General features: G+C 35.9%; 1 protein-coding gene across 1 annotated transcript; it reads right to left on the bottom strand.

Annotated features, from left to right (window-relative positions):
* Positions 1-373: 373 nt before the first annotated feature.
* On the bottom strand, positions 374-16,383 carry LOC131728375 (collagen alpha-1(XIX) chain-like; the record flags this gene model as incomplete). The annotated part of the gene is made up of 9 exons (XM_059019381.1): positions 374-427; positions 5,199-5,243; positions 5,804-5,857; positions 9,022-9,066; positions 12,161-12,214; positions 12,987-13,103; positions 14,341-14,421; positions 14,581-14,856; positions 16,260-16,383. Coding segments are annotated over 9 exons (850 nt in total), but the record flags the coding sequence as incomplete, so codon positions are not given.
* Between the last annotated feature and the right edge of the window lie 236 nt (positions 16,384-16,619).

Below are 16,619 nucleotides of genomic sequence, written 5' to 3'. Positions count from 1 at the left end.
TCAACACTGTCAGACATGGTGAAATGCACATGAGATATGCTGAACCATATCTCTTATCCTTTGAAGATCTGTGGAACAAGATCTCACCAAGTAACAGAAATGTCTTAAAGGGTGGTATAGAAATGATTTAGGGGTTACGGAAGGAAATGCATTTGTCATTTTCCATGCTGTCAGCATAATGAAAGATTAGAATGTACCTGTACAGATGTTATGAGCAAACTTCAAGCAATAGTATTGCAGGAAGAGATTGCACAGCTTGTCATCATAATTTCTTCCAATACAACAAAAGGAGAATAACTTCTTTGGACGGCTATATTTAATTTATAATAAATATATTATAAATGTGTCATTGCAAAAGCTACTGTTAACTTACTTCTTTTCCTGGTTTGCCTGCAGGACCATATTCCCCTTTCTCGCCATTTTCACCCTGAAAAAGAAAACAAGACAAAAAAGACCACTGTTTTATATGTCGTTCTTACTGTACATTAATAACATGCAGTTACACCCTTTTTTGACTTTCTGACATTTATTGCATAAGAATAAAGCATTATGTCCATCAAAATCCAGAACTAGCAACATAATATGTTTGTAAAATAAATGAATAAGCTTGATGGCTCATAGATACAGCATATGCATTATTTTCCTGTTCTATGCTGCCAATCAATCAGAATTTCTTTCTTTTTTTTGAGTGGCTTGTCATAATAAGCTAGACTCCCAGTCAGATTGTCATTGTAATGAAACATACTGTGCTACTTCTACAATTGTGATTTCACCATTTATTATAACAAATAACATACACCAAAACTGTACATATAAGGCTATAATTCTCTCTCAGGTTTCTCATGATTTATATGTCACCAAAAACCCTTGATAGATTTACATCCTTATTATGCACAGTTGGGTGTAGATTATTATTATTATTATTATTATTATTATTATTATTATTATTATTATTATTATTATTATTATTGTCTAAGTTGAGCTAATGCGAGGTTATCGTACCATCACCCTGTGGCTTGGACATGCCTAGCTGTTGACCTGAAGGAGGATGAATAATTTCTCATTGCAATACATTAAACAGCATTATAAAACGGATTGTTAGAATGCTGCATGCTGATTGGTCCATCAGTGTTCCAAGCTGTTACAATATCCAGCATAATGTCACGATTAGGAACTAATTAGGAACAAAGGCAAATCACTGCACCTGTGCTTAACCACGTATCACTGCACCACCAAAATCAATGAAAACACCTGTCAAAATACCTGCTGTCATGGAAGATAGTGAAGACATCAAGGTGTCTTTTCATATCTTCCAGTTTATATTAATTTGCACTACAAATCAGTTTGCAATTTAAACAAGACGCTGTTTTGGTATTTTATTTGTAAACCAGTAATTTTCTGTAACTTCGGTCAGATCCAGTTGTCAGATATTCAGTTTTATTTTCCTCCTTTTAGTTGGTATCAGCGTCATTTTGTTAAACTGACTCTTGAATAATTTTCAACTGTGGACATTTTTTAAAAATTATGACTATTTACATTATTACACGCAATGTCTTATCCATCCAGCTCGCCTTTTTCACTGCCTCTCTTCTCATTTACTACAGTGCACTCACTCTCTTTACATGTTCAAAAATGTAACACTGATGTGATAGAAAAAAAAACTTGAAATGAAATTAATACCACAAAACAAACAAATTTGTCTGTTAATGCTTAAATGTCACTTTGCCTTGAGAATTCATCAAGTTCATTGCATAGGGCCTTAATAACTCAAGATCCAGCGAATGGGCAGGCAAAGGTAACCTGCATTTCCTTTTGGTTGCTGTGAATCATTACTTTCCTGACACAGGTGGGTGTATCAAGATAATAATGCCCCCACCCATCAATCCAGAAGGTTCAAGGACTAACTGACAACCCATAGCCATCTTGACGTGCTTTTCCCAATCCAATTAAAGCCCTATGGGATAAACTTGACATCTGGGACAGGCAGCCTCAACCTCATTTTTTGTTCATTAGAAATCTGCCCCTTCTTAATCTTCATGAAGCTCCCAAGCAATGGTTACTTGATGAGCGAAACCATTACAGTAACAACCAACGGCCCACTTACAGTAATACAGTAATCCATCACATATCCGCCCTAACCATTTATCCACCATGATCAACCTCTTCAGCAACGTTAGTTTATTATTCAACAGAGAAGATTAGGTCAGAGATTGTAGATCCTACCAAAGCTCTCGTACACTGTGTTGTATGTGCTCAGTGCGCAACCATTGCTGGTAGTGTCATGAGCTGTTCGCTGTTGTTGATATGTAAATAAATCCTGTTCGCCTGCGGGACGTATCAACTTCAACCTCCATCACAATCTCCTGCCTTTCACTCAGCAGGGAACGCATGCACCCACACGGCAGACGGCTACTCTGTCACAAGCATTCACCCTGTATCTTTCTAAACAAGGGAAAAAACTGTGTATAATGGTATTTAAAACAGAATAAACTTATCCGCCTTTTTACATATCCGCCCTTACTTTGGTCCCACCGCAGTCAGATACGCGATGGATTACTGTATTAAAATCACTGGACAACATACATCAAAAATTGAACAAATTTGGCTAAGCAGAAGGTAAAGTAGATGGAGATTTCTGAACCTAAAGACTTGACTTCATTAAGATTGAGTGGAGAGACCAGTAGACAGTAAATCTCTCAATACAGTGTGGATAATCTCTTCTCTTAGCGCTACACAAGAACAATGCAGGGATCTTATTAAACGATAATGTGCCCCATAACGTTGAACAAAAAGATACTCACAAAGTCAATGTCACAAATAATCTACAATTGCATTTATTACTCTGCAACTCATTTCTCTACAGAGTGTACTTATGGGATCCCTGTGCCCAAACAAATACACTGTAATGTAATAAAAAGGAACAGTAATGTGACACGTGAAGAGTAATCTAGAGGTAAAAACTGAAGAATTCCAGCAACTTTTTCAATAATTCATCCAACTTTAAACACTCAATGATGAACTCTAAACTAATTAGACTATTAGTGTTATGATGAAGGTACTGTATTATCTGAAATATAATAAATAGGTGTTTTAATTGAATTAAGATCAGCTGATTAATCACACCTGTGGGCTTTGATCAATTAAAAAATAATTGATTAATTCATCTTGTCTATGTATGCGGTATCAAAAAACAATGCACGAAAAATACATATTTAAAAAGGGCAGAGGGCACTTCCAAAGACCTTGGCAAAGGGGGAACTGGAATGTATGCGCAATATTTCACAATATATCAGATGATTAATCAATCAATAGGAAATGCCAAGATTAAAACCTCTAATAATAAACAATATTATTAACTTTAAAACCAGACAGTTTTAGACAGACTATAGCCTTAAACTAAAGCAAGAATGCAACACTGCATATATTGTACAACTTAATTTCTGATATATGCACACTACAGTACCTCATGCATCTACTTTCATTCCGTACTACGACAAAGATCATTCTCCATTCACAGCCAGCCAATGTTATTTCTAATAAGAGAGGCAACAATAGTTATTGGATTTCATATAGTCTGATACCATGCCTATCACAAGTACCACATTTCTCACTCTGCATTCCGGACATTACATATTACATAGTGCTACATAGGGTCATTCCCTAATTACCAGTAATTCCATTATGTGCATGTTCACTACATAGTTTCCTACACATTAATATATGGCTATTCTAAATTTGAAGTCTAGTTTCCTGAATTTAAGGCTTAGGAAGTTGACAGGCACAGTATGGTACTATACTTGCAGTCAAGGTATGGCTTGGTCATACTGCTCTATAAAGCTAACCGTTTACCTCTTTCCAAGCACAGCATACCGTGACCCACTGTCATGTAAATTCTAGAAGCAAGCCAGCCCCCCAGTTTTGGTTACATTCCCATGCCAATGTGAACAATCTTTCTGATGCAACAAATTGGCAATGTGATATCTGTCATAATGTCGGCCCAAGAGTATCAAATGCTATTATTACACCATTGCTGCTATATTGTTGTTTAATACATTTGATAATTAATTATAAATAATAATTGTAATTGTTAGCAATGAGTGATTCCTGTATTGCCTGATCATAAAATTATTATTATTATTATTATTTATTTCTTAGCAGACGCCCTTATCCAGGGCGACTTACAATTCTTACAACATATCACATTATTTTTTACAAAACCTCCAGGTTAAAATTGACAGGAGAAAGGCCTTCAAGAAAAACATAAAATGTCCACTTACAGATTGCACTTACAGTATCCAGTTATGAAAAAAGCCTTGTAAAACATTTTAAGTTAATTATCTAATTCAGTGTGTTTCCAATAGGCCTCCAGCTTGAGTTCCCATATCTCTAAGTTGAACAAGTTAATTTGTCTGATTTTACCAGCTCAAGTTGAATTCCAGTTCCTTGTGCATCCATTTCAAAGTATTGTCTGCATTTATTTGACTTGTGGAATTTGACAAATCTTGACCCAAGGTACAATGTTAATTGAGCCAGACTGGCACTGGCCTACCGCTTTCAGCCGTTCCATGCTAGAAACATGCATTTCTAAAATTGAGAAAAGCATTGTACAATGACGGTATGATGACATCATAAATCTAGGAAAAGAATGTTCCATTATGGGTGCCAAAGTTTGCGGTAGTTAAATCCAAGAATCTGATCATTACTGATTTATTAGTGTACATCTTCAACATTCTTAATGGTGTCATGAATGCATCGTTCAGCATATCACATATTGCACACATTCTAAACTATATCAAAACTGGACAGCAGACTCTTTTCCTACATCCCAAAGGTGGTATTTACAGTTCGATCTTGTAGTCTAACAACATACAAAGTTTCAGGCCAAATGATATATTATAGCCTGGTGGACAGGTATTTTAAAATGTATTGTGCATTATATGTTAGTGCAGCGCAGCACCTGCATTTGTATGTGACCTATGATTACAAATACATTTCCTCTGCAATACAATTCCCCAAAGCAAATCAGAGCTCCCTGCTCCACCAGTTTCAATAACCCAGGGGTAAAAAGCATATAACCATAAACCCCCTACATCAATCAGTGCACTCAAAACCAACAAAAACCATAAGCTTTTAGAGGATTCAGGTACAGTCTATAATGCAATACTAATGCCTTGCTGGACAGCAAAAGAATAACTCACTTTTTCACCATTGATCCCATTATTACCCACAGGTCCCGATTCTCCCTAGAATAATATGAGAAAAACATGTAACTAAAAGACCTTTAAATTCTTTCTACAGCCTATTTCTTTTTCTTTTGGTTTGTTTTAGCAATGGCTATAATTAAAAAAATATAATTAAATGCTAAGAGAAAAAATATACAAAATATACAAAATACACTAACAGACACGTTACTGAGCAACTTTATATATATAATACAGTGAAGGAGACACAACTTAGAATTAGAAATGGTTCTAATAAATCCATGTACTTCTAAACTTTATTGTTAGTGGAGTTTCCAGAAGCCAGCGGGAAGCACTGCACTGGCATTAGTCTTGTGTTTCATTACCCTTCTGGGCTGATAAAGGCCATACATCCTGATCTATTTCAGGTAGAGGGTTGTGTGTTTGTTACATTTTAAAAATATCATTAGGAGTTGTGTCTCTTGCCAACCACAACTTGCTCACAGTTATCACATACCTATGGACATTTAAACACACACCTGGTGCAGTGATCATATCTTAATTGTTTTGTTGTCTGATGTGCTTAAGTGAGAACAGACCTCCCCCAAAGTTATGTGTCTTACCTGTGGCCCTGCCTGGCCTCTTATCCCAGGAGTACCATCAGATCCTTTGTCACCCTAAAAAAAAAAAGATAAAGCTATGTATATAATTGGTAGGCAGCAACAGCAGAGATGAAGCAACACTTTTGTGGCAAGTTCACAGTAACACTGCCTCTCCTCTTTATCATGTTGCTTAAATCAAAGGCTATGAAGCCAAAATAGGGACTTTGAAACAATTTGTTTTTCCAGAAATCAGTTTAATTTAAATCAAGGAGTTCAAGTCTTCATGGAGTTCAAGTTCTATGAATAAGGCCCACCAAGCCTATCAGGTTACATATTTAGTGTTTTAAAAAAAAATAATCAATACCTCTATACAATTTTAAATGATGCTGCTCTAATCCACAATGTGCTTATAAGACATAGATGGATTTACGATAATTACATTTAAGGAACCATTTAATAGATTCATGAATCCTTAACAACAATGTGACATAAATAATTGACTCTGGTATGACTTTTCAATGATAGCTATTATTAGTATTACACCAAGATCATGACATAGTGGTAGTCTGTGACACAGTGGTCCTTGTTTTCCTGATTACAGTAGCTGTGTCAGATACAAATGCTCTTACTAGTCAGGCAACGGCTATTGCACCTCTTTCAAACCTAGCTTTTACCCATTTTAATTACAATAACTAACAGAATGTACAGCTACGGACAAATGTTTTTCATCACCCAACATAATCAACTAATTTTGCTTCATAACGTCAAATGAAACCTGCTGAATAATGTTACGTTAACATATTTAATTACATACTGCTTTGTAGTTTTCCATATACTTAACGAAAAACTGACAGAAATTGTGACATTTCGAAATCTAACATGAAATACTGTGCTACTGGTACTAAAAGTAGACTTGTGCAACATAATTTTGTAGTTTCTTTGATTACATAATGTTAAATAAACTCTCTCCAGTAGCTGACCAAGTTGAGTAATATACGGTTGTGTCAGTTGCAGTTGGAACCTGGCAGACAGCCTGCCGGTCTCTCAGTCACTGCTACTGTGCTGTAATAAAGACACATATGTACCTCTCTCAAGCTGTTTGTAGTTTATCTCCTTTGTATAACATTGTCACGCAATGTGCTACTTTATTTCCTAATAGTTGTAAATAAAATGGTCACACAACTTAGGAATACAAAGCTTGGTTAGAAAACAAGTCAAAGAACGTGTTCAAAAAGTTATAATAGCAAAAACCCTGATATGTCATCAGTTAATGAGCAATTGAATTAAAAAAAGAAAAAAATCTGTTATTTGAACACTGGGATTAATCAATATAAAGGAGAATTTGAATCTTTGAAAGGGTTGTCATTTCTGATGCTTCAGAATGTTCTCCTTCAATTAGTCTCTTTGATTTTCAACATGATTTTGAAGAGCGAAACCCAACGTAAACATGCAGTGCCTGTGGGATTTTGAAACAAAGCCAGTCGCATATCAGCAATTAAGGAAATTAACAAACTGCATCAATATTATTATAACCTTGCCATGTGTCACTTTTGCACAAACAAAAGTTCTCATTGTCATAACATTGTAAAACATAGAACAGACAGAACAACAGACAAGCACCATACACCCCCAGAGATACTCAAAAACTTGTGCTAAAGATGGTTCTTACTGCTGGACAGAGAAAAATGTAATTTGAATTACTTACACTATGTTCACCTTTAAATTACAGGTTTGAATGTATGCACATTTGCATTTAGACTATTACGGTTCCCCTACTTGTATTGAGGTTGACCTTTATACAGGGGATACACACTTTTGCTCTGGACACCTGCTCACCCAATAACATCTTTGGAACCCACTCATTGTGTATCAACAATTAACACACAAGCCTTACATTAGCAAGTTTCACCTCAAATGTACAAGCGTTTCTCTACAAGTGTGGCATACAGATAGACAATCGGACAGGCAGACAGAAACTCTTTCTAACCCATTATTATTATTAGTTTATTTAACAGACGCCTTTATCCAAGGCGACTTACAGAGACTAGAGTGAACTATGCATCAGCTGCACAGTCACTTACAACAACATCTCACTCAAAACGGAACACAAGGAGGTTAAGTGACTTGCTCAGAGTCACACAATGAGTCAGTGAGTGAGCCAGGCACTTCCTGGTTACAAGCCCTTTTCTTTAACCACTGGACCACACAGCCTCCTCTGTATTAATACAATTAGAAACTTGACTGACATAACAAAACAAAGTATAGTATATGTATTATTTACGCAGATTTCTACCCTTTTAACATAATAGCCTACAAAAGCATTTCTTTTTTTGGATAATTGTACCAGTTATTATGGCTGATAACTAGACTGTTTCGATTTCAGTTTTTAAGATGTGTGTAACTGTCTTTTTATAATTCATTGGTTGCTTCAATTTTTGTAGCTCATTAAGATGTATGAACTTTATGGGTCAAACTCATTCTTTGCAAGACACTATTAAATGTTCATCCAAATTTCCCTAAAATCCCATTTTAAATGAATCTTCTACAATAAATAGTATTATTATAATGAGTTTTCATGAAAGGTTACCCAGTCGACAAATGTTTCAGTGCAGTACTATGCAAGAAATACTATCTATCATAACAATACAATTACATTCTCATAGCCTTCAACAGTCGTTTGTGAAAAAAGGCTGGATGTCCAGTCTTTATGAATATTTATTACATTACTTTAAAATGCTGGACACATGTATACAAATTGAGACCAAAGTCTACTACTCATGTTTGTCACAATTCAAGGCTAGACACATGTTCCAAGTAGATGTCTGTTTTTTTTTTAATTAGGAGAATGAGAAATGCCGTAACGTAATGCATCCAGACTCATCTTGTTAACAGCAGCAATGACCTTAACTAGCAGATCACAATGCAGTTTTCAGCAGGGAAGCTTGCACAGGTGTAGAAGTTGAGACTAACAATCAATTTAGTCTCACTCTCTCAATTTTAGTCTCACCTCAATGACGTAAAAAGCCCTTGTGGGATTTTGAACCAAGACTAGTTTAAATGTTGGCTTGTGGCTATGAGCTTTGATGGAGTTAAACATTTAAGGTTTAGTGATGTGATGAAAAACAGAAACAAGACACAAATTGAAAACCAAATTACATGAATGATAACCCATTTTAAGCCCTTTCCACTGTATCTTTAAATTTAGCCAAACTTAATAAATATAATGCATTCATATTTACCTTCATACCAGGGTTTCCAGGAAATCCATCTTCACCTGTTTCTCCCTGTAATTAAACCAAAACAATAAAAACAAGAATACAACCAAATAGATGTGCGAGGCTGGAGCTGCCCTGCATCTTCACACTACAGCTGTTACTAGGTCTTATATAACAGGGCCTGCTGAAGCTCTGGACACAATTACCTGATCATTTGAAAATATAAAACGCATGCTATACTTGACTTGTTATTCCAGATACAGCTTTTACAGAGGCTGGAACACCAAGATGCTTGTTTCTTTGTGTGTTAATACCAAGGTTTGTATAGAAATAATTATTTCTTATGCTGAAAAAAGTACCATCTACTGTTAGCACATTTTAAAGTAGCTCCCCGAAAAAACTTATACTGATTAATTTAGCTTCATTGTGCTTTTGATGTATTGATCACTTGAACATTTTTAACAAAAACAAAAGTGATAGATGTACCACATATTAAATACAAAAATGATGGGCTCAGTTGTACAAGTACAGGTAGATATGACATTTAATCTGCATGAATCAAAATAGCCTCCAATTACATTTTTATGAGCTCTCTGTCGTCTAAGTAACCTGGTATGTTACAGAAATATCTCTCTTTGTCTAATCCCCTTTTTATCTCATGAAATGCCCATGAAATGTCATGCCTGTGTTAATTGCTATTGCTGAAGTGATATTCAGAGTTTTCCCCAATATACAGTAGCTGTATTTGCCATTAATTCAATTTTAATTGCCTCAAACACAAGGCATGGAGGAAGCTGCGCTGCTAACTCTTTTGGGCCACATTTACAGAATTCTTCAAGCAATATATGAAAAACTGTGTTTGAAAAGTAAACCAAATGTTTTTTTATACGGTATGTAACTGAAACCATGAGATGGCGGAGGTTAGATCTTGTAATTTGGAGCCAAGATGTTAGGAATTGTATATAAATATTGAAAATGAAAGTCCATCATTAATATACCATTTCATCCACACGTCAGATGAGATGTTTTTTATGGGATGTTAGAAATACACAGGAAAGGTTTCATGCATGTTGCAGGATTGGGGTCATTTCATTACATTTTTATTGTACAGAATGTAGTAATGTTGCTAAGGGGGTCAATAAATCACCACTTAAAAATGATGTTTAACAGGTGGTGGTATTGTTTAGATCATTACCATACATCCTATCATATCTTCTAAAGATTGCTGCTGGCCCCATCTGAACACTGTCAGAGAGTGTCGTGTTCTTTCCTGTCTGATCAAATGCTACAGTAGACTATAGAACTTTCCTGTGAATATGGTATTAAAACAATCAGATATAACTCTAGACAAATATCTGCCATGGTCTCATTTTGATTTGTTAAGCCCCATGAAGATATTACTTGTTGCAACTTCAAAAGCAGGGCTGTGTTTCAAACAGCTTCCTTCAAAAGCTCCCTTTAGTGTAAGTGGTATACTTAATTTAATTAAAAGGCTTTGTGTCAGTAAATGTCAAAACAAGTGTTTCAGAGATAAAATTGTATAGAACCCTGATATTGTTTTCATCCACTTCCAGATTGTTTGAAAGTACAAATCTAATTTTAGCTTGACTGCAAATCAATACTGACCACTATTGGTAGTACACCGGTGCTGAGAATTTATACGGGCCAATCCAATTATTGTATGGAACACTTAATCAATAAAGTCTGCTAGGAAATGTTAAATATGCCTCACACAACATTGCTGATCCATGTCTGATGGCATCACTGTTTTTTTAAGTAATAAATTGGCAGAATTGCATCTAAACTGATTAAAATGGAGATTAAACACTTCTGTCACCTCTCAGGCAGAATTCAGTTAGACCCCTGCTCTCAGATGTATTCATGCTTTACTTGAAATGTGTCTAATTACAGCTGAAAACCAAAATCTGCAAGCGTTTAATTAAAACGTAAATGCGATAGCACAACTTGCTCTCACAATAAATTGCCATACTGCTTTGGTTTATTAAATACCGAGAGGGAAGGTAATTGAACAATCACATCCTTTGCCTGACAATATTGGCCAATTAATTGGTTCTGGTATTACAAACAGCATGGATTTTATATGATCTGTTTTTCAGTTTAGCTTATTTTTGTCTTCATAAGATATATGCAGTGCTAATCAAAGAAATGAAAGGCATTCCATAAGTTATTTTAATGTCTGCTTAAAGACCAAGAGCTAGACCTCCAAAACTGGATCTCAATACAAGGATGGAAGCTGTTTTAGGGCTACTGAAATGTGTTACTGAATGTCCGGAGCTTGATGAGTTTGCAGATCATATTTATCTCCTGGAAAAGCCTTCTTTATTTGACAGGGGACTGAGTTGCATACCTTAATGTTACTGAACAACAGAACCCTGATTATAGGGCATACTGCACAGAAGCTAACCAGGGAATTAGACTGATTATCAGGCAGGTAATGTGATTAGTTTTCTTTTAAAAAAAGCATGCTGTTACTTTTGACAAATGTCTTTATTCGAGGACCACACATAAGTAGACACAAAACTGACCTAATTGACCATCTGGTGGTAATAGCATATGCCAACACCTGTTCATCCTAATGAGTTCCAGTCATTCCAATCCTGATCTTCCTTTGTCTTGAACTCCAGGCTCATGTTGCGCAATAATATCAATCTCACAACCATGTTATTCAGACAGTGTGTAATGTGTGTATGGTTGTGTTTAAAAGTAAATAAAATAGATACCGATAGACTACGCCATCATTCCTGAACAATTCATGAACTCTTGTGTCAGAGCATTAAGCAGCAGTGTGGAGTAATGGTTAAGGCTCTGGACTCTTGACCAGAGGGTTGTGGGTTAAATCCCAGGTGGGGGACACTGCTGCTGTACCCTTGAACAAGGTATTTTACCTAGATTGCTCTAGTAAAAACCCAACTGTATAAATGGGTAATTGTATGTAAAAATAATGTGCAAAAAATAATGTAATTGTATGTAAAAAAAATAATGTGATATGTTGTAACAATTGTAAGTCGCCCTGGATAAGGACGTCTGCTAAGAAATTAATAATAATAAATAATAATTAAGCTGAGGTTGAACAGCAATGGCTCTTTATTCTGTCAATCAGCTCCAAAACTGAAATAGCATCTGCTTAAATAGTTGTCCCTACCTTGTCCCCTTTTTGACCAGGCAGTCCCGATATCCCTGGTAAGCCTTGCTCACCCTAGAAGAATAAAAACATTTTTTTTAGAAGCATGCAATTATCAACACATATAGCAAAACTAATTCAAATTCAGTTTAGTTATTTTTCAGTAAAAGTATGTGACTAGAAGAGAATCAAATTAGTATATATATATATATATATATATATATATATATATATATATATATAATTTATTTAACAAATAGGGTAATAACATACATCCCAGCAACATTTTCTATTATTGAAAATATTGGAAAAATGTATTTAAAATAAACAGTGTGTGGGATTAAACCCAAATGCAATACTAAAGGTTTAAGGAAGGCTATGAGTCTATGATTTGTTTTGAGCAGACAAAGGTAAAACAAAGGTATTAATTACCCCTTGCAATGAGAACTGACAACATTTAGTTTTCTTCATCAGCCAGGAACAATAAAAACATTTCACTTTTTGGTGTCTTGTTACTGGTAGTAGTAGTATTTCCTAGTATTTCTGAATATTTTTTTTACACAAACAAGATGGTTTGCATTTTGATTATATTTAAGTAGTGGAAAAATACAAATATGCATTTATGTTCACTGTAACAAATGTATTAACATTTCATTCATATAAAAAAATGCAGAAATGTAATGAATACATACTTTTGCATACATTATTAGTTTAGGGATTTAAGATTTTGAATTTGAATACAGAGCACATGATACACTCCATACTTTATTTTTTATTACATTCAAACTAGAACAAGTGAGGACATGCATGCACACAATGCTGCAGCAGAGCCCTCAGTCCCCTGTACCTTGTTTGCAGAACATTGACACCTGTCAGTTGTTAAATGGGCAGACTGTGACAGCATTCTGGGAAGGTGACTGGTAACCAGGGAAGGAATTGTGGCAGAGAGCACTTTTGGTGGGCACTGAAAAACATGTTTCAATAACTGTAAACCAGAATACAATTATACACTACTGTACTGTTGATAACTTACAGCTATAACTAAAGGACAACATTTCAGTGTCTGAAAATCTCTTTTTTGAAAAAGAAAAATTACATCTGTAGTAGATGAGATGTGATGCCCAACTGTAAAAATGTAAAAAAAAAAAAAAAGTGTATATTTTATGAGGGGGGCCCACTAGGGCCGCAGGAACTAGGGGTGCAGTACCCCTGGCTTGAAGTACAGGGGTGCTGTGTACCTGCTAGTGCAATGGTAAATTCTACTAGTTTTGTGAATCTTAAGATCTGTGTGTGCAAAGCACTGCGTCTTTTTACATTGCTTTGGAATACAAACAATAATAGACCAATCAGCGCTGACTGTCATAACGGGGGGGGGGGGGGGGGGGGAATCTTGCAATAAAAAATGCAGGTTGTATCTCCTGAGTTCGCTGGGCAACACAAAACTGTATACAAATCACTGGGGACCAGGATTTTGGTGGAAATACACTGTTGCAAGGACTGTGGTTAAAGCATTTGCTTTACTGAAATAGAGAAACAAGTGTTGATGCTGACTTTGTTTAATTAACATGTTTAACATAATAGCAACTGAATGCATGGCTTCCCTCACATACAGGGGTTACATTTTCAATGGCTCAGCACCCCTACTATAAAAATTGTTCTAGCGCCACTGGGCCCACATTACCCAGGTCCGGCTGTACAATAACAAAAACAATTTACTTTAACAGCTGGGTTGCACCATTCCTGCTTTTAAACAACCAAATTCTTATTTGTTTATTTAGCAGATGCCTTTATCCAAGGCGACTTATAGAGACTAGGGTGTGTGAACTATGCATCAGCTGCAGAGTCACTTACAATTACATCTCACCCGAAAGACAGAGCACAAGGAGGTTAAGTGACTTGCTCAGGGTCACACAATGAGTCAGTGGCTGAGGTGGGTTTTGAACCGGGGACCTCTTGGTTACAAGCCCTTTTCTTTAACCACTGGACCACACAGCCTCATTACTCTCTGAACACACACACACACACACTCTAGCACACACACACCATTCACAACTGTTTTCAACTGCATCATTGTAATTGACCTTTGAGACCAGCTATGTCTTTTCCTTGACTCAAATCAATTATGTCCTTTTCATCAGTCAGCCCTTTTACATAAAAATGTCTGGTATCAGCATAACACACTCAGCACTAAAAACTCTTACCGTAGCACCTTGTATTTCACAGCAGTTTTCCAGTTCAGCCATTTCCGAATCACAGTAAATTGTTATTTGCTGAAGTTCAATCTGGAAGAAAAAGTCCAAATTTAAACAGTAAAATCCTTCCTTATTACATATGAAAGCTAATTTGAATCCCCAATTTGTATTAGATCCAGTGTTGCTCATACACATATTAACTGCAGAGGTTTCTCATTCTATAACTATTCCAGTTTGGCCAATACTCACATCAACTGGCCTACCATCTTCAATCCGAGTCATGATGAGAGTTCTGCCTCCAACGTCAATTGAGTCCTTCTCATCAGTCAGCCTTTTTTCAATGAGGTTACAGTCCATGTAAAGGGAAACTATTTTGGACTGGATGCTGAGTCCCAGCTTGTGCCATTGCCGGTCGAACAGAGACTGAAGATCTCGACTCTTGAAGGTGTAATGGAGTGTGTTCTTCAGGAGACCCATTGCTGTAAATTCTAAAACTTTTTTACTTCCATCTAAAACAATAGATACCTACGGGAAAAATAACTGACATTAAAGAATAGTAATTGCATTCGCAAGAAGCAACTGAGTATGAAGCTACAGTCTCCTGGCGCAAGCTAGTTAATAATAACATTCTTTTAGTAACAGTCCTTGACATCTCGGCAACTCAAAAAAGAAATTGATTTGAAGTCTATATACCCTAAGTGTGTTGCTGCGCTTTTTCACCATTATAATTTTCTTTGTAGAAACTTTTAATTCAGTTTGGAGAGGTTTGAAATATATATAATCTGACTAATCTAATTACCTTTCTTTTATGTGTATTTTATTGGAAGTTTGTCACACAAGGGGTTCCTGTATCTATTTTTCTCACCATCAAATCCATTTCAATTTTACTTACTGTTAATGTTTATTACAGTTGATAAGGGCTGGTTGACTAACCGGTTTCTCCTCAGTTTTTGCGAACGACCTGAACAGCTGGTAGAACTAAATGGGAACCTTTTTTTCTGAGATAGCAGAATCAGTAAAAAAGAAGTGGATAATTTGTGGAATTTAACTATATTGGAGGAAAATAACTAATTTAAAAAATATGTATGGCTGTAGCGGGGCGGTAGAGAGCCCTGCTGTGTAACTGTATTTTGTTTATTTTTAGAACGGGGTTTCCCCCTCCGCCCCTGTGCAGTTTATTTTGTATTTGTGGTTTATTATTATGATTTAGTTACTGTATTTAAATGGCAGCGAAAGCCGTGTCTTTTTGTTGTATGATTTATTTGTATTTATTATTATCGTTGTCTTAATGACGGCGTGCGCCGTGTTTGTTATTGTTCTGTTTATTTTTAAAACGTGTTCTGGCAGAGGTGAGATTGGTGCTCGTTCTCTGCCAGGAATAATTTAAAAACCCCCTTCAGAAGGTGGCCATCTCCCGAGTTAACTGAGTGATTGATTTGTTGCTAATCGGGGGATGGTCACCTCCATAAAAGCCTGCAGCTCGCTGCACTCAAGGTGGGTGTGTCAGGAGCGAGAGCGGAGACAGCGAGAGGAGAAGAGAAAATTAAACTTAAAAGAATAACTCAAAGGATCAGTGAAGGCTATTGCCCAGCCTGATCGTGTTATTTTGTGTTAGAGACTTGTTTTGTTTCAATATTTATTTTCGCTCTGTGAGCACTTTGTTTTGTGTTAAAAATATTTATTTTACTTTGTATTATTTGAATAAAACGGCGCCACCTCGTCTTTTTCTGTTTAAAATACTGACAACTGTTTGGTGTCAGTATTTTTAGTTTCTGCCTCTGCCTGATGTCCAACCACCCTGTCACAGGCTGACAGAGGATTTTTGACCACCAAAGTATATAGTCTATATTATAACTTAAAAAAATGACCATACGGTATTTACATAACTTAACATGGTTTCTTAAAATAGAAAAAAAAGTATTTCCCACCTGTGGGCTGCCGTTCTTATCAGCAATTTGCCAGAGGTACCAGCGGTCTTTTTTAGTGGTTCTTCTCAGTCTGAATGTTGCTACTAGAGAATATTCATTTGGAAGTCCATTAGGAAAGACCAACCTAAAATAAATAAATAAATAAATAAATAAAGTTTATATGTTATCTCACAACAACATCAAACTGATAAGGGCAGTTGCTGTCTGTTCTTCAGGAGACCTTGAGATATATTCAAATTGTAACAGTTGCAGATCTAAATACTTTAGATTAATTTACTATAATTTTGCTATTCTTTTACCGTGGAGTGCTGAAATAAACCTTGATAAGGGATATTTATTTTCTGAATTGATAGGGAACAA

The sequence above is a fragment of the Acipenser ruthenus genome, unplaced genomic scaffold (genome assembly GCF_902713425.1).
Source record: "Acipenser ruthenus unplaced genomic scaffold, fAciRut3.2 maternal haplotype, whole genome shotgun sequence".
Lineage (NCBI taxonomy): Eukaryota > Metazoa > Chordata > Actinopteri > Acipenseriformes > Acipenseridae > Acipenser > Acipenser ruthenus.
This window is presented reverse-complemented; position numbering and strand designations above follow the sequence as displayed.